Below are 24,297 nucleotides of genomic sequence, written 5' to 3'. Positions count from 1 at the left end.
TATGCCGTTTTCATTAACTAACCCTTTGATCACAATTTCTACATAAATGAGAGTTTGAGAAGTACAGTTCTCTTTCGGAATTTTTGCATTAATTTTACTAAGTCGGAAGCAATGGGGGTTGACTGCCCTCAGACATCAATTAAGCAAGGGCTCGACAAACACCAGTCGCCATGGCGACCAGAAATCGTACCCTGGCACCTAGGCTGCCACCAGCCCACTCACTATAACTCCTGATGCCCCAGACATGCAGTGCATCAACACTGCCTCCTCCCATCTCCACACCCTGCACGGCACTTGATGCTTGTCAGAGCCACCAAGTGTGAAAACGGACAAGTAACAGAGGAGGATCTGTCTGATTTGAGCTTGATGTCAGGGGTGGGCGGGACCCAGCAGCTATCAAACAGTCAATGAGATCTAGGTAGACCGCTACGTTTATGTGGCCCGCCCCTTTTCTTAAGCAGCCCAATCATTGGCTGGTGTTTAATAGCAGCTGCTGCTGGGTCCCACGCCCCCCCCCCCCCCCCCGAGATCAAGCTCAAATCTGACAGATCCTCCTCTGTTACTTGTCAGTTCTTCGCCGTCCCAGTGTCACCCAAGCACACCATTGGCCCCTGCCAGAGCCAACCAGTTCCATCTGTTGCCAGCCTTATTCTTTCTGGTCAGCCCATAACCCTGATGTAACAGCGTAACATTGGAGTTATTGACTGGGTGCTCTGTTGCGAGTTAGGGGGTGATCTATACCAAAAAAAAAAAAATTTATATAGCCAAGATCTAGTTAAATTTCCCCCCACTGCTTCAAAAAGCAAAGACCTTGCTGAGCAAATGGAAAACGGGGTTTCCCTCATGGCTTGGGCACTCCAACAACATCATCAAGATGAGTATTCTCCCCAAATTTCTTTTTTCAGGCACTACCAAATACGTAATCCATCAATATTTTTTTTAAACAGAACATATAAATAGCCTCGGCTACAGCATAACCAATTAACGCTCCCTAAGCCCTTATACACACGGTCGGACATTCCAACAACAAAATCCGTCGGATTTAGTCCGGAAATGGTGTTGCATACACGGTAGGACAAAGTTGTCGGAATTTCTGGTTGCCAAGAATGCGGTGATGTAAACCGCGTACGATGGGACTAGAAAAGGGAAGTTCAGCACCACGTCCAGCACCCTTTGGGCTCCTTCTGCTGATCGCATGTTAGAAGTTTGTTAAGAGAAGATTTGCGCTTTCCAGATTTGTGCTTCAGATAGTTACTGCTCTACAGTTTGTGCTTGTCGGTGCGTATCTGCTTACCAGTGCGTGTAGTCGGTTCACATTTGTTAGTCATTGTGGACTAGATCTTGGTATAGTATGTCAGCTCGTTTCTGGTTTTCAGTTAGGTTTTTACAGGCCTTGCTGTTTATCAATGCCTTCTGTTGTCCGTTCTGACCAGTCGACCGTTTTAAGCCATGTTTCATGTACGTACTCGTCGTAGAGTTTGTGCTGTGCAGGGGCTTGGTGTTGGGCTTTTAGCTTTGTCACAAGCCTGGTCCACGAACAGGGCGAGGAGGAGTTTGTGGACCAAGAATTGGTTACTCCAGCGGTATCAGTTCTCGCACATGCCTTTGCTTCGTGAGAATAATCCTGATGATTTCAGGAATCATCTCCAGATGACGGATCCCGTTTTTCACAGTCTGCTGTCTTTGCTGTCCCCTTATATCAGCAGGCAGGATAACTGCATGCAGCAAGCCATCACTCCGGAGCAGAGACTCATTGCCATGTTGCGGTACTTGGCAACAGGGAGAAGTCTTCAGGACCTGGAGTTTGACAGGCATCTCACCCCAGGCTCTGGGAATCATTATTCCAGAGACCTGTTGTGCCATCATACAGGTCCTGCAGAAGGACTATATTAAGTTAAGTTCTCTCCTTTAACATCACATTCTATGTATTTAATGTTTGCTTATGTATTGGATTTCTTTCCCCATTCCCTAATTACCATGATTGCAATATGCTGTAATTGATATGCTGTGGCCCTTTGTCCTCATGCATGCTGGAAGCTTTTCAAGTTACTTTTTTTGTCCTTCATGCATATTTGCCATCACCAACCTCCCCAGCATGCTTTTCTGGGCCCATAAACCTATAGCCTAATCACTTAGCAATGTATTTTGTCAGCTCCATAGTATTGCTTTCCCCTAAAATTAGTACAAAATGTTATGCGTGTGCTTAAATTCATGCAGAGTGCCAATTTTTTTTTGGGTGGGCCAAACTCACTAGGAAGCCCCCTCCCCCCCGCTAGGTCAGCTGATAGCAATCCTATATCTGCTCACTTTGCCAAACCCATACACACTATACCTACCTTTTTTCTGGTCCAATTTATGAATGAATTCACCAAAGCATGTAATCCAAGGGCCTGCCTCAATACTTTCAAATGCTACAGTTAAGTTTTTTTTTCCTCCTATTATCTTGATAGGTAATAACAGAATGTCAAAATGTGCTTCCATTTGTTATTTTTTGTATTATGACACTTCTTACCTGTCCGGTGGGCTGCCAATAGCATTAGTAAGGAGGGGCTGGGCAAAGTATCACATTATTTCTGCATTCAGCTCTCAATGAAGTGGAGAGGTTACCTCCTGTCCAAAACATCCTCCCCCTCATTTTTTGCAATGGGCCATCAGATTGGGGGGGGGGGGGGGGGTGAGGAATCTGATAAGAGGACCTTATACCTTTGGCTTTAAATACTCCTTTCCAAAAATGTTACACTGATCTTGGCCAAAAAATGTTGTGTCTAATCTACTTGCAATGTTGTGCAAAATGACAAAAAATGTTTGTTTGACTCCACAGCTTCCTTCAACTCCACAGGAATGGCAGACTGTGGCCTCCCATTTTGCCAGCTGTTGGGACTTTCCAAATTGTGGAGGTGCAATTTATGGGAAACACATCCGCATCATCCCATCCCCAACTCGGGGTCCAACGATTATAAATTACAAGGGGTATAATAGTATACGTAGGACTCCCTGTATGTGGACCAGGGGTAAAAAAAAAAATGGCCCGATGTTGGAGTGTTCGCGTAGACGGGGTTCTACTGGCGCCTCCAGAGTGGAAGTCTGGGCTTGCCACCTCCAGAGGAGAATGTTGAAGGACTCCCCTTTGTTTTTGTCACGAATGAGGCGTTTGCTCTGGCAAATCAACTGATGCGGCCTTTCCCGATGAGGACCCTCACCCCAGATCAGAGGATCTTTAATGTGCGGCTGGCCAGAGCCAGAAGAGTAGTGGAGAACACTTTCTGGATAATGGCCAGTCGGTTCCGCCTATTTTTGATTCCAATCCACATGGTGGAACCTAAACTAAATCATATTGTGCTTGCCTGCTGTGTTCTGCACAATTTTTTATTTTATTTTTTCAAAAACATTCAGTAAACTATGTGGCCTCAGTTGGGCCTGATGCAGACTTGCCGGAAAATGTCAACCTCACAGCCCTTGAAGCCGCTTGTCCTGGCTTGCCCCCCCAAAGCGTCCGTGAGGTCAGATCCAGATATGTGGCGTACTTTGTGGGTAGGGGGGCCATTGATATGCCAGATAATGTCAGAGGCATTTTTGTTTACTTGAAGCTCCAATAATCTTCTTTTTTCCATTTACTGCTTGGCTTTGTTTTAGGTGTCGCCTAGGTTTTAATTTTTTTGTGGTTTTTGTGTTTTTTGGGGGGATTTTTCTACAACAGTGCAAACCCAATTTCAGAGTGAGATGAGGCAACAGTCTCTTCTTCAGATAATCTTATTATGTTGTGGGTCTGACACACAACCTTGTTTTTGTTAATTTATGTAGTGCATTACTGACAAAAATATTGATCATTTTCAGCACCATGGCAGAAATATGTGGGGTCATGAAAAATGGCGTGATTGGGGAAATTTAAACATCACTGTGGGTCTTATTTACTAAAAAGGTAAATCCACTATGCACTACAAGTGCACCTGAAACTGCACTTGGAGTGCAAAGTGGATTTGCCTTTAGTAAATAACACCCATTGTCACAGAAAACTGTACTACAAATACTACTTTTGCGCATTGAAAAAGGAAGCCACACATTGTTGATCATTTTCCTTTTTACTCAAAGCACATTCACGTGTGCATTTAGAAAAGGGTTTTACAACAAACCAACATATTTGGTGTATATAAAACATTTTGGGTAACACTTTTCTAACTTATGTAAACAGGCATGTATCAAAGCATAACATACAGAAGACAGGAACTTACAAAAAACAACTTTAAAAAGTGAAGAAAATATCAGACATGATCATGTACAAACTGTGCCGATTGCCTTCATCACATGGGGCGACACCCCTGGAAAAGCCAAATTTGGAAAATGCACACAAATTGAGAATCAAAAAGTGGGCAGTTTCCTCCTGTTCCCATGCCCAATGTCAACATGTGCATCTCCCATCATTAGGTATCAATGTACGTGTTTTGGGGGTGCAACCCCTTCATCTCAGCCACTTTAGTAGCAAGGAAGGGGTTGCACCCCCAAAACATGTACATTGATCCCCCATGATGGAAGATAGCACATGTTGACACACTGTGTGCATCCTCCAAATTTGGCTTTTCTAAAAATATAAAAAAAGTTTAAAATGGATGCCATCTAGTTTTGGGCGTTTCAGACTACCTAAAACAAATGATGTTCTTCATTTTTTTTGTTGAACATCATTGAGGTTTTTCTGGATATTCTCTAAATCGCGATTGTACCCCAATGAGGATCTGGGCACTTTCACTGAAAATACGATTCTTCTGCCACATCACCTAAAAAGAAACAAAAAAAAAAAAAAAAAAAAACACAACACACCATGTATTATAAAATATGCAGGCATACATTGATTAAACTTACCTGAAGCTGTGGTCTCCGAAACTCATCTGTTGTGGTGACAATTTCGACAAGCTCTCCTTCCTCCTCTGCTTCTGGTGTTGGTATTGGTATTTCCCCTTCTTTGGGAGGTGTGGGGTCCCTGGTGTCCTCAGACGTCCCGAGTCTTCTCTCCCCTATGAGAATGTAAAAAAGGAATACTTAGCACACAGATATTTGAGGGCAAAAATAGGAATATGAAAACTTGCTTCGAAGTGTCGTACAATTGTGTTTTTTGGAGTTCAAAAGGTGAAAACATTTGACACTTTCTAAAGCTGGAATAGTTGCCTGTTGTGTGAACAAATGTAGTCAAGCGCAACTTGGCAAAACATAGTTTGAGTGGGCTAACGAACGATGTTTATTATGAATGATTGAACCCATGAACGTGGCCATTTTAAACTGTACAACATTAAATCAAATCACATGGAGCAGTATGCAAATAATAACACACAACTACTTACTTTTTTGAAGAACTCGCTTGATCCTTCTGTACTGATCATGCTCCCTCAGTTTCAGGTCTGACCAGCTTTTTCCCCAGTTGATCCTTGGATCGTCGTACCCCAAAATTCTTCTGAAGACTCTTTACAACTTTAGTCATGATCTTGGCCTGATATTTGGGTTTGGGTAAGTTCCATACTTCCCATCAAAGTTGTACCTCTTCAAAATACATATTTGAGGCCTTAAATCTTCTCCTCCGCCATCGGGATGTTTCTGGTTCCGGGCTTTCCTAGTCGTCCTACTCCTCGTTAGTGGAATTATTAGTGTGCACCTGCTGTGTCTCTGCCATGTGCTCTCCCCACTGTGCCGAAAGAGAAGGGGCGGGGGAATAGTCTAGAAAAAACATCAGGGGCGGGCGGAGTTTCACGTATGCGCACTGTATATAAAAACGCAACACGCGTGTTGTACGTACGATCTGTGAGCAGAGGGAGAAGCTGAGGTGCCGATCGTTCAAACGAGGGTACAATTTTAACTTGGTACATCACTAGCCTATACTGCTTCTAGATTGAGGCCTGGATTGAGGCCTGTATTGAGACAAGATTAGGAGAGTTTAGCCTGACATTAGGGCTTGTGTTGTGTCTTGCAGACAAGACAGACTGGTTTAACGACCATAGCTTTCTCCCCCGTTCAGCGACAAGTACAGGGAGCTGCCCCGTCTGTGGCAAGCTACACATCCCCACTACAGCAACAAATTAAAGAGGCAGGCAGCAATGGAGAAACTGCTGGAGTTGGTGAAGCCCCAAGGCAGACATCACCTATTTAAAAAATAAAATTGGTGGCCCGAGGAGCACAGGAAGGTGCTGGAGTCCATGCAAACTGGAGCAACAACAGATGAAGTTTATGTCCCCAGGCTGTGGTATTACGAGAGGATGCATTTTCTGTCAGACCAGGCTGAGGTCAGGGAATCCCTCTCTACCCTTCCTTCCACCGCCCATCTGGGCCTTCCAGACAGGAAGGCGTGGAAGAGCCCAGCTTGAGCCAGGTATAGTATTGTTCTACATATTTTTGGAGTAAAAATGTTGTTAACTTTATTGTTGGTCACCAATTGCCGATTTTAGAAAGTGTTTCACATATGAATAGACAGTAGTGGCCAAAACATTTGGGCCAAGAATGAAAAATGCTTGGCTCAGAATGATAGTCTTTTCTATTTGTTAACAATTTGCAACAGTCAAGAGCTAAAAATTGTGTGTTTGATGAACCTAAAACTATGTCCCTTTTTCATATACAGGAAGACCTCAGCCAGGAGGAGGGCGTGGAATGCAGCAGCCATGAGGCAGGGGTAAGAGCCTGACTCAATCACAGACCCCCTCCCCTCCGCCTTGCACCCAAAATGGCCAGAAAGGCTCATTGGGAAGGCTTTGGCGCCCCTCAAAGCCACCCTCACATATCAAGAGGCCTTTGCCGCCTGCAAACTCCAGCAAATGGAGGAGGGGCAACACCTCGTGTGAGTCGCTCATTATCCACACACTCAAGGGGTTGCTGAGCCAAATCACACAAACAACACACTTGCGTGATTTGGACCATGCTCCTCCTTCTGCCACACCTCCAGCACCACAGCCTGGAAGGAATCGTGGAAGGAAGACCAGAGAGTGATGGCCTGGGTTCAGTCTGGTCTGACAGAAGATGCAGCCTCTTGTAGGACCACAGCCTGGGAACATAGATGTCTGCTGCTGTTACGCGTTTTTTGGACTTCAGGACCAGACTGTTCTCCCTCAGATATGTACTCCTCTGCCCACCAATTTTTGCGTTTAAAACCGTGATGTGTGCCCTGGGGGCCAAAGGCTTCACTAATATCCCCAGTTTCTCTAGCGCTGCCTCCCTCTTTATTTGTTGCCGATACCTAAATCAAAGTTTTTTTGGTTCAAGAAATACCTGCCTATGTGTTTTACTTCAAAAAAGGACAGTTGATTTGTGAGTAGGCAGGTACATTTTAAAAATACAAAGTCAAATTAATAACAAGGGGCACCAACACCAAACAACCTCCTCGATACTAATAAAAAAAAAGAAACAAACAAAAAAAAAAAAAAAAAAAAAAAGGAAAAGATAATGGTGTTGTGGTAAGTTGACACACAAAAAACACACCAAAAAAATTCAGAGGATGAGCAAACTGTCAAAGAAAAGAGGTTGATTAAAAAAAAAAAAACACCCCAAAAAAATGGATTGGGGAGATGTCATGAATTAAAATATTGTATTAATGAAATGAGTAAAAAGAACAAAGAAATACGTTTGGGAGAAGTGTGTGTGAATTTGAGCAGCCGAACAACTTCATTCTTGTAGCATTATAAAGAAAAAAAAAAAAAAAATATATGATATCGATTACGAGCGGTAGTGTTCCCTGACCGAGCGCTTCAGTCTCAGAATTTATTCTGCGCATGCGTGGCACCCTGTCCGTTGGACTAGGCTACATAAGATCGAAACTGACATGCATCGGATCATGTTGTCGTAAAATTTTATAGCCAGCTCTCAAACTTTGTTGGTCGGATATTCCGATAGAAACAGTCCGATGGAGCCCACACACTGTAGGATTATCTGACAACACAGTCCGATCGGACAGTTTCCATTGGATTTTCTGACCGTGTGTACAAGGGCCAAGAGATTTGGTGCCAGAGCTGCGTAATTACTACCAAGCTATACACCCGAGTAGGGTAATAGACAGAGATTGTAAACTCTGGGTACATGAACAAGCCCAGTCATCAGTCCCAATGGGGAGAGCCCATTTGTGTTTCATCTTTCTAGAGAGCTTATTACCCCTTTCATGACTATGCCCATTTTTGACATTTGGTGTTTACTAGGGGTGCAACAGGTCAAAAAAAATAAAAAAACTCCTCACGGATCAGATCATTTCTTCGTAACAGCAAATAATTGAATTTTCAAAAACCTGTGAAAATTCCACCATATAGTCCCCACTGTAATATCCACTATCTCCCACCACTGTAATATTGGCAGAGTACGGCAGGGTATTGAGGGATTGCTGTCAGAGCAGTGCTGTGGGCACTACAGCTCCAACCCACAGCGCCGTTTCCATCCGATCTCTCCCCTCCAATGTACAGATCAGTACAGAGAGGGGAGTCATGACGCCGGTTTGTTTACAAGTGATCGCTCCGTCATTTGACAGGGCGATCACATTGTAAACGGCCTGGGTGTAGAAAGATGGCCCCTGCTTCAGCGCGGATCATGGTGTGCACCGATCCGGGTGGGGTGACCCATTCAGATCACGGATCGGTGACGATCCGTTGCACCCCTAGTGTTTACTAGTTAAAATTCATATTTTTTGCTAGAAAATTACTTAGAACCCCAAAAATTTTTTTTTTTTTTTTTTTTTTTTTTAGCAGAGAATCAAATGGCGATTGTTGCAATATTTTATGTCACACGGTATTTGTGCAGCGGTGTTTTAAATGCAGTTTTTTGGGAAAAGGGACAGTTTCATGAAAAAAATAAAAAATAATGAAACTGTAAAGTTAGTGCAAATTTTTTTGTATAATGTGAAAGATGTTACACCGAGTAAAATAGATACCAAACATGTCACGCTTTATAATTGCACGCACTCGTGGAATGGCGACAAACTACGGTACCTAAAAATCTCCATAGGTGACGCTTTACATTTTTTAACGGTTACAAGGTTATAGTTACAGAGGAGGTCTAGTGGCAACACCGTCAAACTCTGTGTGACCCTGTTTCCCACTGTTGGGATAATATCCGAGACCTCTCCCCTATATCTGATACTGGGGAATCCCTCGTTTCCCCCAAGGACTGATGACGCGACCTTTAGGCACCTATTGAGTAAGGGATCTATAATCACTCTCGGAGTTGATGGAACAGGGAAGTGAGTTTAGACTAAGATTTTGAGTGCTCTTTAGCTTATCCACTTAATACGCTTCCAGCTCCGAGACGGTTTACCAGACCCCTTACTATCCTTGAGAAATTTTGCTCAGAGTTAGGTGCAATGTCCCATACTTTTTTCAGCTTGAACTATTATTCTTAACCAAGGAAGCAGGTTCTTTTTTATTTCGGGTAATATAGAAGGGTATAAAATTGTTTGGGATGGGTTCGGGACTATATGGGAGGCCTTTTTGCTAATTATACGGTCTGAGATGATAAAATCTAATGATGCATTATGTTTTTCTCCTGTGTATGTTCTGGAAAGGTCCTATGACTAAATAAAAAAATGTATTTTTCAAATTTTAGTTATTTGGGTACAGCATCACACGGCTGCGCAATTCTCAGTTATATTAACGCAGTGCCTTAACGCAAAAAATGGCCTAGTTAGGAAGGGGGTACATTTTTCGAGAGCTTAAAGTGGAAGTAAACCCATGGATTTAACCACTTCGCACCCAGGCCAATTCTGACATTTCTCCTACATGTAAAATTCCTATTTTTTTGGCTAGAAAATTACATAAAACCCCCAAACATTATATATGTTTTTTTAGAAAAGACCTTATAGAATACAATGGCGCTCATTGCAACTTTTTATCTTGCACGGTATTTGCGCAGCAATTTTTCAAACGCTTAATGCTAAAAAAAAAAAAAAAAAAAAAAGTAAAGTTAACCCAATTTTTTTGCATTATATGAAAGAGGAGGATACGCCGAATAAATAGATACCCAACACGTCCCGCTTCAAAATTGCACGCGCTCGTGCATTGGCGCCAAACTTTGGTATTTAAAAATCCCCATAGGCGACATTTTAAAATTTTTTACTGGTTACATATTTTGGGTTACAGAGGAGGTCTAGGGCTAGAATTATTGCTCTCGCTCCAACGTTTGCGGCGATACCTCACATGTGTGGTTTGAACACCGTTTTCATATGTGGGCGGGACTTGCGTATGCGTTCGCTTCTGTGTGCGAGCTCATGGGGACAGGGGCATTTTTTTTATTGTTAATTTTAGTTTTATTTTACACTTAGGAATAAAAGTCATAAATTTTTTTTTTTATTACAAGGAATGTAAACATCCCTTGTAATAGGAATATGGCACGATCGGACCCATTTACAGTGAAATATGGGGTCAATAAGACCCCATATCTCACCTCTAGGCTGGGAAGAAAAAAAAAATAAAAAATAAAAAAAAACACAAACACACCCGATCCTAGCTTCCTAGCCAGATCGGCACCGTTAATTTGAATACCGAGGCTGGGCGTGACGTCATAACATCACGCCCGGCCTCTGAACGATCATAGAGACTCCGGGGACAATCTAGTCCGCCGGAAATCTCTATGATTACTTGCTGGGGCCGGCGGCTCCTGTGACCGACTCACCGATTGAAACGGTGAGTCGGTAGAAGCACCGGGAGGGGGGGGGCGTCCCTTCCCGCCGCCCGTAAGAACGATCAAGCGGCGGAACAGCCGCTATGATCGTTCTTATGGTGCAGGGAATCGCCAGCTGAAAACGGCAATATCTGAATGATGTCTGTGGCCTCAGGCATCATTTAGATATAACCACCGAAACCCCATGACGTCAATAGACGTAGTGACGGAACCAAGTGGTTAAACAGAAAAAAATTAAAAAATTAAAAAATAGGCATGCCGGGAATGCTAACTGCACATTGACTGTGCTCTCAGCCAAACTATCAAACCATCCAATGGCTGGTGTCATAACGAATCACATGTGCAGCACCATAGCAGTTAAGATCAAACAGAGGCAAAGATGGCAGCTTCCTTGGCTGGAAACAATAGGGGAGTTTACTTCCACTAAGTTAAAAAGAACTTGTGTTCACACTTTAACCGCTTAAAGACTGCCCAGCACATACATATACTGTGGCAGGGCAACTATTGGGTGAAATGACATTACTGTACATAATTTCATGGAATAGATACTGTGGGCGTGCCCACTGCACGAAGGTGGAAGATGAGGATGTCCATCAGCCACCCGTGTTCGTGGTACAGAGGCAGAATGGGGCTCTGCCTATGTAAGCAAGGCAGATCCCTGTTCTGACAGGGGACAACATGGAGATAAGCTGTTCCTAGAGATCACACAGTTAATCCTTTGATCACCCTTGAAGTTAACCCCTTCCCGTGTCATTTATACAGTGATCACTGCATTTTTTTTTTTATAACTGATCACTGTACTGGTGTCACTGGTCCCCAAAAAGGTGTCACTTAGGGTCATATTTGTTTGCCGCAGTCCAGAAAAAAAAAAAAAGTGTAATCGAAATTTGGATTTTTAGTTACATTTTAATAGAATACTTTTGGATTAAAAATCTAAAAGATAGCTTTCTATTTAAGACATTAATGATTTAGTTTAGTCAGAATGAAATGTTACATGAGGCTGTATATTCTGCAATACTTACATTTTTGGTTAACTCATACAATGATTTAAAGCGCTGCAAGCTGAGATAACATGAAAATATTGATGAATTCACACAAGTTCACCGTAACCATGAGATAAAACAAAGTTCAGAAATATTACTTTATCCCATTGTCTTGCAAATCTATGTCCACTACACACTGCATGGTTGAATCGGTTCTGATATCGCTGTTTTATTAACCTGACAGCTTATTATTGTAAATAGAAAACTTTCATTTTGTTAGCAAATATTAAAGATTGTAACTATCAGCAAAAATTAGTCCTTTCATTTAAAGAGCACCTGTCATTTCAGCTCCATCATGACAGTGTCCGTTAGCAGGCATCCACTCACCTGTTGCCACCATGTCCCTCACCGCCACATCACCAGCCGTCCCATTAAAGCAAATGGGGCTGTCAGTGAGTCAACAGTGGGTCAGAGGAGGAGCCACTGGAGGACAGAGATGACAGTAGCGCTTTAAAAGTTATGATTTAAATCAAACCTTTTTACTAGCGATTTAATTCAAATCCACCCTGGTGCAAAGCAATTGCTATACACTTCCTGCAATTTTTTTACCAAAAATATGTATAATACGTATTGGCCTAAACTGAATAAAAAAATTTGAGGATATGCATTATAGCACAAAGTAAAAAAAATAAAATAAAAAATATTGTCTTTATTAAAAATTGTCATTTTTTTTTTTTTTTTTTAAAAGGAACCAGCAGACGTGTGTTTGGGGGGGGGGGGGGTAAAAAAAAAATATATACATTTTATTTGGGTACAGCATTGCATAACCATGCAAATGTCTGTTAAATTAACAGTGCCCTCTGCAACTTGTAAATGCAAAAGCAAGCTCACCACTGTAGCAGTAGCTGCAAGCTCATGTGTACTGTGACATTTATAAACTATGTTTAGGGCCACAGGATTCAGATACAATTGGGGTGTACAAAAGCAGCAGTCCAAAATGGAGAGGACAACAGTATCAAAAGCGCAAAGCTTAGAATTGCCTGCAGCTTGAAGCTTTGATTTTTACCTCTAGGTAAGCTTACCTGGGAGGTAAAAGGAGTCATTTAGGAGATATTCGCTTGCTTGGCAGCTGGACGTCACCAGCACATGCACATTGAAGAACTGCATACTCATGCCGTTTCTTCAGAGATCTGTGCTGTGGCTAAACGGCCAGAGCCAGCAAACCTGGAAGGGCGACGATGGAAGCCCCCTCAACAAAAAATAAATAAAAGATGTATATATGCGCAGGGTGAGAATCAGTTTTGACTACTTGTCACCCACGCTATATCCGATAGAGTGCTAGAACCCGAGTCTTAATTGCCGGGAGAGCATCCATGGATGTCCTCCTAAGCAAGTGCTGTCTGCAAATCCCGGCAGGGCACGCTCTGTGTCTACGAGACAGCTGATCAGACTAAGAGGTCTTAGCCCGTGATCAGCTGTCAGCCAATGATAGAAGCTCTGTAATCTGTATTTTTTTTTACCCCTCACGCCATCATCGCGAGGGAAAAAAAAAAAAAAAAAAAAGCTGATCACTGGCATCTGTCGAGGGACATCGGTCCCTTACAGAAAGCCGTGGCTGCATTTTCTGTGCCCACCAGTGTCAGCTGCAGTGCCAATTGTGCCCCCCCCCCCCCCCCATCATCAGTGTCTCATCTTCAGTGCAGGCTCATCAGCGCACATCAAGGAAGGAGAGCAAAAATTACCCATTTTAAAAATTACCAAACTTTGAAACTTTTTTTCCCTTCAAAATTTGTTTTTGTTTTATTTAGCAAAAAATAAGCTCAGCAGCAATACCACCAAAAGAAAACTGAATTTAAAAAAATGTTAATTTCATTTGGGTACACTAGCACAACCGCGCAATCATTCAAATAGTGACAGCGCTGAAAGCTGAAAATTGTTCTGGGCAGGAAGGGGATTTAAGTGCCCAGTAAGCAAGTGGTTAATTGTTCGAATAGTGTTTAACACTGCACTAATCTCCACCAGGACATTATATGTATAGATCTGCATGTTCTCCTTGTGCTTGAGTTTCATCCCACACTCCATTACCAGCAAATAAAAGGGGCTAAACTGAATGTACCTCAAGATCAATTTGTCATACAAAGCCAGCGCAGAAAGCAGACACGGAGGGGACCCAGCAGACCTACCCACTACAGAAGGGGTGGATACATGACTAGACACGCTGCACAAGATAGATAGATAGATAATTTGCTTGGAATCTAGGAGCCAGCTTAAAAAGTTATTAACAGCAATCCAGGCCTGACATGGAGACGAGTGATGGGAAGATAGCGCCGCCGCCCCCACCCGTCTCCAAGTCATTGCTCTTAGAGGGACATTTTATTTATTTTCAAATGACAATTTTTTTTTGTGTGTAAATATGAGATCTGAGGTCTCTCTGACCCCAGATCTCATATTTAAGAGGACCCGTCAGGCTTTTTCTATTACAAGGGATTTTTACATTCCTTGTAATAAGAATAAAAGTGACAATTTTGTTTTTAAAAGAACAGTGGAAAATAAATTACGGTGTTCACATCACACATGTGAGGTATCGCCATGATTGGTAGAGCGAGAGCAATAATTCTAGCCCTAGAGCTCCTCTAACGCAAAACATGCAACCTGTAGAATTTTTTTTAAACATCGCCTGTGGAGATTTTAAAGGGTAAAAGTTTGTCGCCATTCCATGAGCGGGTGCAATTTTGAAGCGTGACATGTTGGGTATCATTTACTCGGCGTAACATTATCCTTAACAATATAAAAAAAAAAAAAAAAAATATGGGCAAACTTTACTGTTTTTTTTTTTTTTTTATTAAATTATTTTTAAAAGTGCGCTGCGCAAATACTGTGTGACAGTATTGCAACAACCACCATTTTATTCTCTAGGGTGTTTTTTTAATATATATATATATATATATATATATAACACCCTAGATATATATATATATATATATATATATATATAATGTTTAGGGGGTTCTAAATAAAAGGGAAGGAGATAGGCAGGCAATAAAAAAAAAAAAAATAAAAAAATAATAAAATAAAAAAAAGAAAAAGAGGAAGCTCCATTAGCATTGCTGGTTGTCATACCAACAGCCACCACAAGAGGGCGCCAGATTCCAGAAGGAATCATAGGACCGCAGAAGGCCTCAATTACCGGCCGACGGTAGAACGGCCCGACGCAATCACGCTGGGGGGGGGGGGGGCACAGAGACGGGATACCGTCAGCTGTGCTTCCCCAGGTCGCAAAGGCGACCTGGCGCCTGGGTTTTGTCGAGCCCTGATAGAGCTATAGATATATATATCCCAGACTATAGTCATTTTGGCCTCACATTGCATGATAGGCTTTGGGGGAGGGGGGACTGAGTAAGAAAAAGGAAATGGAAGATTTAAAACAAAACCACAAACTGCAATAATCACGTACACAGACCCAAAATGCACAGCGTTTGCAGTGGGATCTGTGCACCCATTCCTATCCACATGACAAACTTTGACATGCAATTGTGTCTATGCACCCAGTGCACATGCATCCACTTCTATAGACTACCTGCACACAGCTCTAAGGTAGAGGCACATATTTGAAGGGGGAAGGAGTCAATGGTAATCTAAGGGTTAATGGGGCTAAATGGTCCAAAATGTATTTTTAAACTTGTAAGGTTGCCTTAAAAAAATAAAAATAAATTAAAAGCCAGCAGCTACAAATATTGCAGCTGCTGTCTTTTAATACATTGACACTTGTCTGTTCCAGGGTCCAACGATGTCAGCAGCAGATAACGAGCAATCGCTCATCTCTCCGCCACCCCCCGCCACCATCCTCTGTCAGGGAATGGGAAAGTGAAGCATTGCGGCTTCACTGCCCGGTTCCCTACTGCGCATGCGCAAGTAGCGCTGCGCATCTGTACCGGTCCCCGCTGTGTCCTGGGAACTGTGCATTTCCCAGAACACAACAGGGGGGGGGGGGGTGTCATCTGCGGCGAGCTTGTCCCGGAAGTGGGCACAGATAATCCAGGGGGGAAATCAGATGAGCAGAACTTCCACTTCAGGGTGGAGGACCGCTTTAAGTTCACCTTTTAAAAAATAAATACACACATCTTTGGTTGCCGATTATATTTTATTAGGAGCCTGTAAAGCATTACACCAGAAATCAGCAGGTCATGGGAGCAGTGTCAGGCACCTGCAACTGTCTGCTCATACCTGTGTACAGAATCACACTGGAAGAAATACCATTGAAGGTCTCATTAAACTGTAGTCTATATTCATTGCTTTCCATATCAACCCTGAGGAAGTTTTTGGACCCTCAATACACATTGGCAACTGTCGCCCCCCCCACCCAATACTCCGAGCCTTTTTGCACTGACAGCATGAGGACGTTGGCAGTACAGCACCGCTAGTTTTATTGGCGCTTTAGAGGCACTTTTCAGCCACTTGCAGGGTGCTTTTAACCCCCACTAGATGCCAAATAAAGGGTTAAAAGCACCAGCAAAGCACCCCTACCCATTGGCCAGGGATGCTTTGGGAATGGTGTATACACTGCTCCTAAAGCACCTTAAAGAAGCTTCTTGCAGGAGTTTTGATGTCTTGCCAGCGCAGCTCCCCAGTGTGAAAGCACTCAGGCCTTCACACTGGGATTGCAGAGGCTATTTTCAGGTGCCATTTTTGCGCTCAAGTGCATGAAAAAACACCTCCAGTGTGAAAGGGGTCTTACAGGAATAAAGTCGTATCTGGGCCCTTCGGCAATAACGTGGAACCTCAATACACATTTTTGTTACCAACATTAAAGAGGAAGTAAACGCTGATGGGTTTACTTCCTCTTTCATTCCCTGCAAAGGCAAAGCATAATGGACTACTATGCATCGCATAGTAGCCCATTATGTGTCACTTACCTGACACAGGAGCCAGCGATGTCACCGCTGTCCCCTGTAGTCCGGCGCATCCATCTTTTCGGTGGGGTCTCGCAACTCCGCCGCTGACACGCGCAGCAGCTCCATTATTGGAAATGCCGCGCTCAGTGCACCGCTGTCTACGGCACATGCGCCGTAGACAGCGGTGCCTGTCTTGGGGCAAATATCTCCTAAACCGTATAGGTTTAGATGATATTTCTTGGACCTACAGGTGAGCCTTAATTTAGGCTTACCTGTAGGTCAAAGTGGTTTGTAAGGGTTTACAACCACTTTAACAAAGCAGGCTCTGGAGTTCCCCTGTAACTTGTTTTTTTTTTGTTAAAAAGTGAACTTATCCTTGAGTGCCGGTTCACACAGGGGTGACTTGTCAGTTTGACAAGTAGCGCTCCATTCAGTACAATGGATCTGTTTTAACAGTCACTCTGACTTAGAAAAATGTTCCTGTACTACTTTGGGCAACTTCGGAGCAGCTTGCATTGACTTCTATTAAAGAAGTTGTTATCTTAACCTTTTTAACTTTCACTCTTACTTCACAACTTGACCTGTTAAAGGAGGTTGGGAAGAAAAAAAAAGAAGTGCGGGTGGGTTTTGTGAATGCATAGAAGGTAAAAAAAAAAAAAAAAAAAAAAGTCAGTCAACCTTTAGTGGTGTAGTGGTTAGCACTCTCGCCTAGCAGCAAAAGGTCTCTGGTTCAAAACCCAACCACGACACTACCTGCCTGGAGTTTGCATGTTCTCTCTGTGCTTGCGTTGGTTTCCTCCCGCACTCTAAAGACATGTTGGTAGGTTAATTAGATCCTGTCTAAATTGGCCCTAGTATATGTATTAATGTGGGACCTTAGCTCATGAATGCCTTGAGGGTAGGGACTGACTTGAAAGTATAAGTAAAGCACTGCGTAAATTGATAGCGCTATACAAGTACCTGAAATAAAACAACAACTTTAAGGAAATAAAGACACAACATTATTCAGATTACAAGAGTGGTGAGGGGTTAGAACCTCTATTGTGTTTTTAGTGCCCAACTCTATCCAATCAATATAAAAAATAAATAAAAAATAAAAAGGGCCCTCACATGCGCAGTATGGAAGGCAAGCAAGCAGATTTCCTGATCACAGCGGAGGGAGACTAGATGTCAAATTGTGCCTCGCTGTTGCAGGGTGGGTTGTGGCTGTGTTGCAACTGACCCTGCAACACTGACAAAACCCAACCTTGAGCACACTGTAAACCTGCCTCACAATAGCAAGGCACAATCTGACGTCTACGGTCTCTCTGCTTTTTGCCTAGCTTTTAATTATGCCAATCAAACGTTAGCCCTCATCTGAAAATGCCTCCTACGATATACGCATCTGATATGGTGGCGTCACATGAGCTGATCAGGAAATCAGCTGGGAGTGGCCTTCCGTACTGCACATGCACTTTTCAATAGCACACCAGCTCACAGGCACAATGCTGAGAATGAACCTCGAGCCGAGCACTTAAAGAGGAAGTAAACCCTTCCAAACAACTTGGACCTACAGGTAAGCCTAGATTAAGGCTTACCTGTAGGTCCAAGCAATATCTCCTAAACCTATATGGTTTAGGAGATATTTGCCTGAAAATGGGCACCGCTGTCTACGGCGCATGCGCCGTAGACAGCGGCGCGCAGGCGCACTAAACGCGGCAAATCCATGAATGGATTTGCCTAATTTGTCGACTCCCATGCGCATGCGCGGGAGTGACGTCATCGCGGCTTCGCCGAGTGGCAGCGGCGGAGCTGCGAGACGCGACTCCCGTGCGCATGCGCGGGAGTGACGTCATCGCGGCTTCGCCGCTGTGATTCGTCGGAGCTGCGAGACGCCACCAGCAACATGGATGCGGCGGACTACAGGGATCAGCGGCGACTTCGCTGGCTCCTGTGTCAGGTAAGTGACACATAATGAGCTACTATGCGATGCATAGTAGTCGATTATGCTTTACCTTTGCAGGGAAAAAAAGAGGAAGTAAACCCATCAGGGTTTACTTCCTCTTTAAGACTGCCAACAGGCAGATATATTTCATAGTATGCCTCTTCTGCAATAAAAAGCCTGCCCCCCCCCCCTGCTTGCATCAATAATGTCCCCCACAGGTTCCCCCTTTGCATCTGTGTCCCCAACAGAAAAAGCACACCAATGAGGTCATCACTCTGACTTCTATCAGCATACTAAGGGTGCAGTGGAGAGTTAGCTTAAAGTGTTCGTAACCCTAGATTATTGCTTTGCTGACAGCCCCCCCCCCCCCCCCCCCCCCCCCCCCCCCCCCCAATTTTAAACTGTCATCAAGCACCGAATAAGTGTTTGTTAGGATCAACAACTCTAAATACCTTTTTGTGAGTCACATGACTCCGACACTCCTATCCAGGGATTCAGCAGGAGGAGCCAAGCTCTCCCTCTGACGTCAGCCGGTATTCACATATGACTGCCAAGCTCACCGCCTCCTGCTGTAGCCCTGGATCAGAATAGCAGAGTGGCCAGGAGTCATGCGACTAGCGTGAAGATACAGTACAATATATACAAAAGTATTTAGAGGCTTTAACCACTTCAGCCCTGGAATGATTTAGCCCAATGACCAGGCCATTTTTTTTGCAATACGCCACTGCATCACTTTAAGTGGCAATTGCATGGTCGTGCGACGTTGTTACCCAAACAAAATTGGTGTTTTCCCCACAAAGAGCTCTCTTTTGGTAGTATTTGATCACCTCTGCATGTGTGTGAAAAAAAAAAATTTTTATGTATATATAAAATTCTTTTTTGGAATATGCATTATAGCAGAAAATTTATATTTATATTTATATATATATATATATATATATATATATATATATATATATATATATATATATATATATATATATATATATATATATATATATATATATATATATATATATATATATATATATACACACATACATATATACATACACACACACACACACACATACACACACATATATATATATATATACACTTTCTGCTATAATGCATACTCAAGGAAAAAAAAAGTATTAGTCAGTTTAGGCTAATGTGCATCCTGCTACATATTTAAAAAAACAAAAAATAAATAAAAATTTGCAATGAGCTTATATTGATTGGTTTGCGCAAAAGTTATAGCACCTACAAAATAAGGGTTAGATTGGACTTTTATTTTTTAAAGGCTTTCAGTGGTAATGGCGACGATCTGCGATTTGTAGCAGGACTGCAACATTGCAGTGGACAAATCTTACCCCAAGTGACAATTTATGGGGACCAGTGCCATCACAAAAAAAAAAAAAAAAAAAAAAAAAAAAAATGCACTGATCAATGTATAAAGGACACTGGCAGGGAGGGGATTAACCGTGTTCTAACTGTGTGGGGGCTGGGCTCACTGGGACAGATCGCTGTTCCTGATCACTAAGGAACAGCAGACCTCAATGGTGTGAGATGTAATAACAGGGATCCGCCTTGTTTGTTTACATATACAGAATGGTAATCTGCACGACAACCATGGGTGGCCGCCGGACCTGCAGGCCCACAGTTGCGCTTGCATGAAACAATGTACAGGTACGTCGTTTCCCGCAATAGAGCCACCCTGCTGCAGTATATATGCGGTCTTAAAGCGGTTTTCCACCAAAAACAATAATAAATTTAAGAACCAGCAGCTACACATACAGCAGCTGCTTGCTTTTAACAATAGGACACTTACCTGTCCTGGAGTCCAGCGATGTCAGCACCACAGCTGACGTTTCCATCAGCAGTTGGGTGCTGCCAGCGCCATTGCAGACAAGGGTACCCAGAAGTGCGGCCTTACGGCCGGGAACCCTACTGCGTTAGCACAAGGCCCTGCTCCTCTCTCCTACTGGCCCGGTGACAGGAGGGAGGAGGAGCCCCGCAGTGATGTCACAGGCCACTGCCCAGACTCCCAGAAGTGGGAACAGGATACTTGTCCGACAAGTATCCTGTCACCACCCTCCAAAAAAGGTGCCAATTGTGGCACCAGAGGGGGAAAGGAAACAAATGGGCGGAAATTCCACTTTTGAGTGGAACTCCGCTTTAAAGTTATTAAATCTGCTAGTCCCCCAGACTGACGCTACTGTACTCATTCCTCCAGTTGAGTCTCACTAATACAGGAGGAAGGAGTTACTGGCCAGATCACGAGGTGAAAACAAAAGGGGAAAAAAAAAAAAAAAAAAAAAAAAAAAAGTTCAAAGAAAGCCAACCATTGGTAAACTGCAATATTACATTTTGTTTTTAATTATTGCTGCACAGAAAAGTTTTTGAATGAGAATTGGTGGCTTGAACATCCTGGAACCACTAAGTTGTATGAATTTCAAAGCCTTCATAGAATACCAGACAAAACAATAATCCTTATGTTCATACATAAATGGGCCGCAAGGGCTAAAGGCTCATTGCACTTGTATTGTAAACAAACTGTCAACTCATCCAAACTCCTACATATAGGAAACAAAGTAATTAAAGCTTTATTTATTATGGAAACTGGGTAACAGTTTTAGCTTCCCAACTTAAATCTGAGGGAAGAGAACTGATGACCACCAAGGGACAAATCAAAGAATTACTCAGCAAAAATAAAAGAAATCTAAGACTTGTAGTGCCTCTTAACAAAATGTATGAGAAACTTCCAGAACATCTTACTGAAACATGGACAATTGAAGCCTGGTAATGACTGGCGATGCGCTGATAAGGGCGTAAAAGGTGGTGCGGCACTACACAAAAAAAACGCGCTGGAAAAGAGAAGTGTGCAATAACCAGTGAAACACACGGTAAAATGTGCTCTAGCTTGCATCACCCCCCCCTCTTTCCCGGTCTCACCTTCGCTTCCACTAGCTCTGCCGCCATCTTGGACTCCCGCGACCCCCGCGCCGCTCGACGACGGTCCACGTGACCTGGTTTCTTCATTTCACACCAATCAGCATCTTTCCCATGATGAGCCAGCCCACGACCACGGCACGCCTTCGAACGTAAACGCATCATGGCCTTTCCTCCATACAGTTATAGGCGTGGTTGTATAAGTACAACCTACTCTGCTGTTCATGACGTACGGGCGTCCAAAAAAATGCAACGTCATGACGTTAGGGGCTTCCATCCGAATATTGCTTTGCATGTAAAAATTGGGAGTGACTCACGAGAAGAGACGGTCTTCTTTTCTTAAAGCAGAAGTTATATAATGCCTCACTTCTAGCGTAGGCCGTCATTTTTCTGTAGCCAGCAGAACAATTGCGATTCTATGTACCTAGGCCCGCTGTGTAAAACTTCTGCTTTGTAGGGACAGATTATTATTATACTGGATTTATATCGCTCCAACAGTTTGCACAGCCCTTTACAACATGAGGGCAGACAGAACAATTACAATACATTTCAATACAGGGGGACTCAGAGGGCCCTGCTCATTAGAGCTTACAATCTAATGCTTAATGTAATATAGAAATCTACTTAGCCCGCTTTCTCACCTGAGTGGGGTGTATTTCTGCTGATTTTGTTTCCTGGGCTGATCAAAGGTGGGAGAAGAAATCTTCATTTTGCATTCACAAGTACGTGTTCCAGAAACGCGCTTTTGAGTCCTCATTTCCAGCAACGCATAGCTCCCAACTGTCCTGTTTTAGAACAAAGGCCCTCTTGTCCCTCTTTCCTCCTCATTTGTCCCTAATTTTGGTCTGATCCATATAGTTGGATATAAAATGCACTATTTATCTTTCACAAAGTGTTTCCCAGTACTAAACCTTTCATCCAAATTCTACATTGTTACATTTGTAAATTTCAAAAGCCGGCATAAAGAAATAGTAGTGATTAAAAAAGAGACTTGTGGGTTAAACTAATGTTTTTTTTTGGTTACTTCTCTTTTAAGGGGACGTGGAAGGGAGTGTGTCCTACGTCAACATACTTTTGCTAATAGGTAACCCTCATTCTTATCTCAAAAGGTTGGGAGGTGTGGAAACGGGCAAAAAATGTGCAACACTCTTGCAGTGCCATTATTTCTTAACCGCTTCATGCATGCGCTATAGCCAAAAGATGTCTACAGCATGGGCCTAAATTGCTGGGAGGGCGTCCATGTACAGCCTCCTGTGCATGAGCTGCCTGCATGCCCCCTGCAGAGTAAAGGGCCAATCCCTACCCCTTACCAAGTGATCACCTGTCAGCTAATGACAGCTGATCACATGATGTAAACAGCCGGTAATTGGCTAATTTCTTTCCTCAACACACAGCCTGTGGAGGAAAAAAAAACCCCCCGATCACCTGCTTCTGTCAGCGGGACATTAGTCCCGAACATGGAGAACCTCCACTGCCCCATCTGTGCCACCTATCGGTGCCCACAAGTGCCTCATCATCAGTGCTGCCTATCAGTGTCACCTATTAGTGCCACCTATCAGTGCCCCATCATCAGTGCTACCTATTCGTGCCCTACAGGGCCACCCATCAGTGCTGCCTCATCAGTGTGGCCTTATCAGCACTCTTTAACCACTCTCCAACCACCATATAGCAAAATGACCTCGGCAAAGTGGATATCCTGACCGGACGTCATATGACGTTTGGCAGGATATCAAGCTGCTGCGTGCCTCCGGGAGCGTGCATAGCGGCAATCGTTGTTGTGGTGTGTCAGTCTGACACACTGCAACTCCAATCTAGGTAAAGTGTCTCTGACAGAGACTCTTTACCACATGATCAGAAGAGTAGAGGAGAGCCATTTGGCTGCTCTCCTGACAGGGAGGGGGGGTCTGATTGTTTATCAGCACAGCCCCCCGCCTTGGATGCCCGCCCACGACCACCAGGGATGGCCACCACACTGGACCACCAGGTATGCCACCCTAGATGACCAGGGAAATGCCAATCAGTGCCCAGGCAGCTGCCAATCAGTACCATGAAAAATGCCTGCCAGTGCCAACAGTGATGCCTATCAGTGAAATCTATCAATGCCCATCAGTGCCGCCTTTCAGTGCCACCCATAAGTACCCATCAGTGCAGCCTTTCAGTGCCCATCAGTGTCGCCTATCAGTGCACACCAGTGGCACCTATGAGTGCCCATCAGTGCAGCCTATCAATGCCCATCAGTGCCATCTCACTGGTGCTGCCTTATCAGTGCCCAGCAGTGCACTTTATCTGTGCCCATCAGTGAAGGAGAAAACCTACTTATTTACAAAATTTTATAAGAAAAACAAAGAAAAACTTTTTTTTTTCAATATTTTCGGTCTTTTTTTTATTAGTTTAGCAAAAAATAAAAACCACAGAGGTGATCAAATGCCACCAAAAGAAAGCTCTATTTGTGGAAACAAAATGAAAAAAAAAATTGTTTGGGTACAGTGTAGCATGACCGCGCAATTGTCATTTAAAAGTGACAACACTGAAAGCTGAAAATTGGCCTGGACGGGAAGGTACGAACATGCCATGTATTGAAGTGGTTAATGAAGGAGAAAAATTACCTTTTTAAAAATTAATTTAGCAAAAATTTTATAACAAACTATGAAAACAGTTTTTTGGTTTTTTTTTTCAAAAATGTTGGTCTTTTTTCGTTAGGTTAGCAAAAAACAAAAACCATAGTAGTGATTAACCACTTTAAGACCGGACCATTTTGCTGGTAAATGACCAGAGGTCTTTTTACACTTTGGCACTGCGCTGCTTTAACTGGTAATTGCGCGGTCATGCAATGTTGTACCCAAACAAAATTTGCGTCCTTTTCTTCCCACAAATAGAGCTTTCTTTTGATGGTATTTGATTGCCTCTGCGATTTTTATTTTTTGCGATATAAACGTAA

At 43.2% G+C, this 24,297-nt stretch overlaps 1 protein-coding gene across 1 annotated transcript in view; it reads right to left on the bottom strand.

The window, feature by feature from the left end:
• PIAS4 (protein inhibitor of activated STAT 4) overlaps window positions 1–21,537 on the bottom strand; it is a 157,370-nt gene extending 135,833 nt beyond the window's left edge. The window contains exon 1 of the mRNA XM_077475816.1: window positions 21,363–21,537. Coding sequence (XP_077331942.1) covers window positions 21,363–21,524 — 162 coding nt within the window. The 5' untranslated portion in view covers window positions 21,525–21,537. The remainder of the gene's footprint in view (window positions 1–21,362) is intronic.
• Between the last annotated feature and the right edge of the window lie 2,760 nt (window positions 21,538–24,297).

Source organism: Lithobates pipiens, unplaced genomic scaffold (assembly GCF_037356315.1).
Source record: "Lithobates pipiens isolate NorthernLeopardFrog02 unplaced genomic scaffold, aLitPip1_a1.2 Scaffold_13, whole genome shotgun sequence".
Taxonomy (NCBI): domain Eukaryota; kingdom Metazoa; phylum Chordata; class Amphibia; order Anura; family Ranidae; genus Lithobates; species Lithobates pipiens.
The sequence above is the reverse complement of the archived record's forward strand: the minus strand, read 5'-3'. Positions and strand labels throughout refer to the sequence as shown.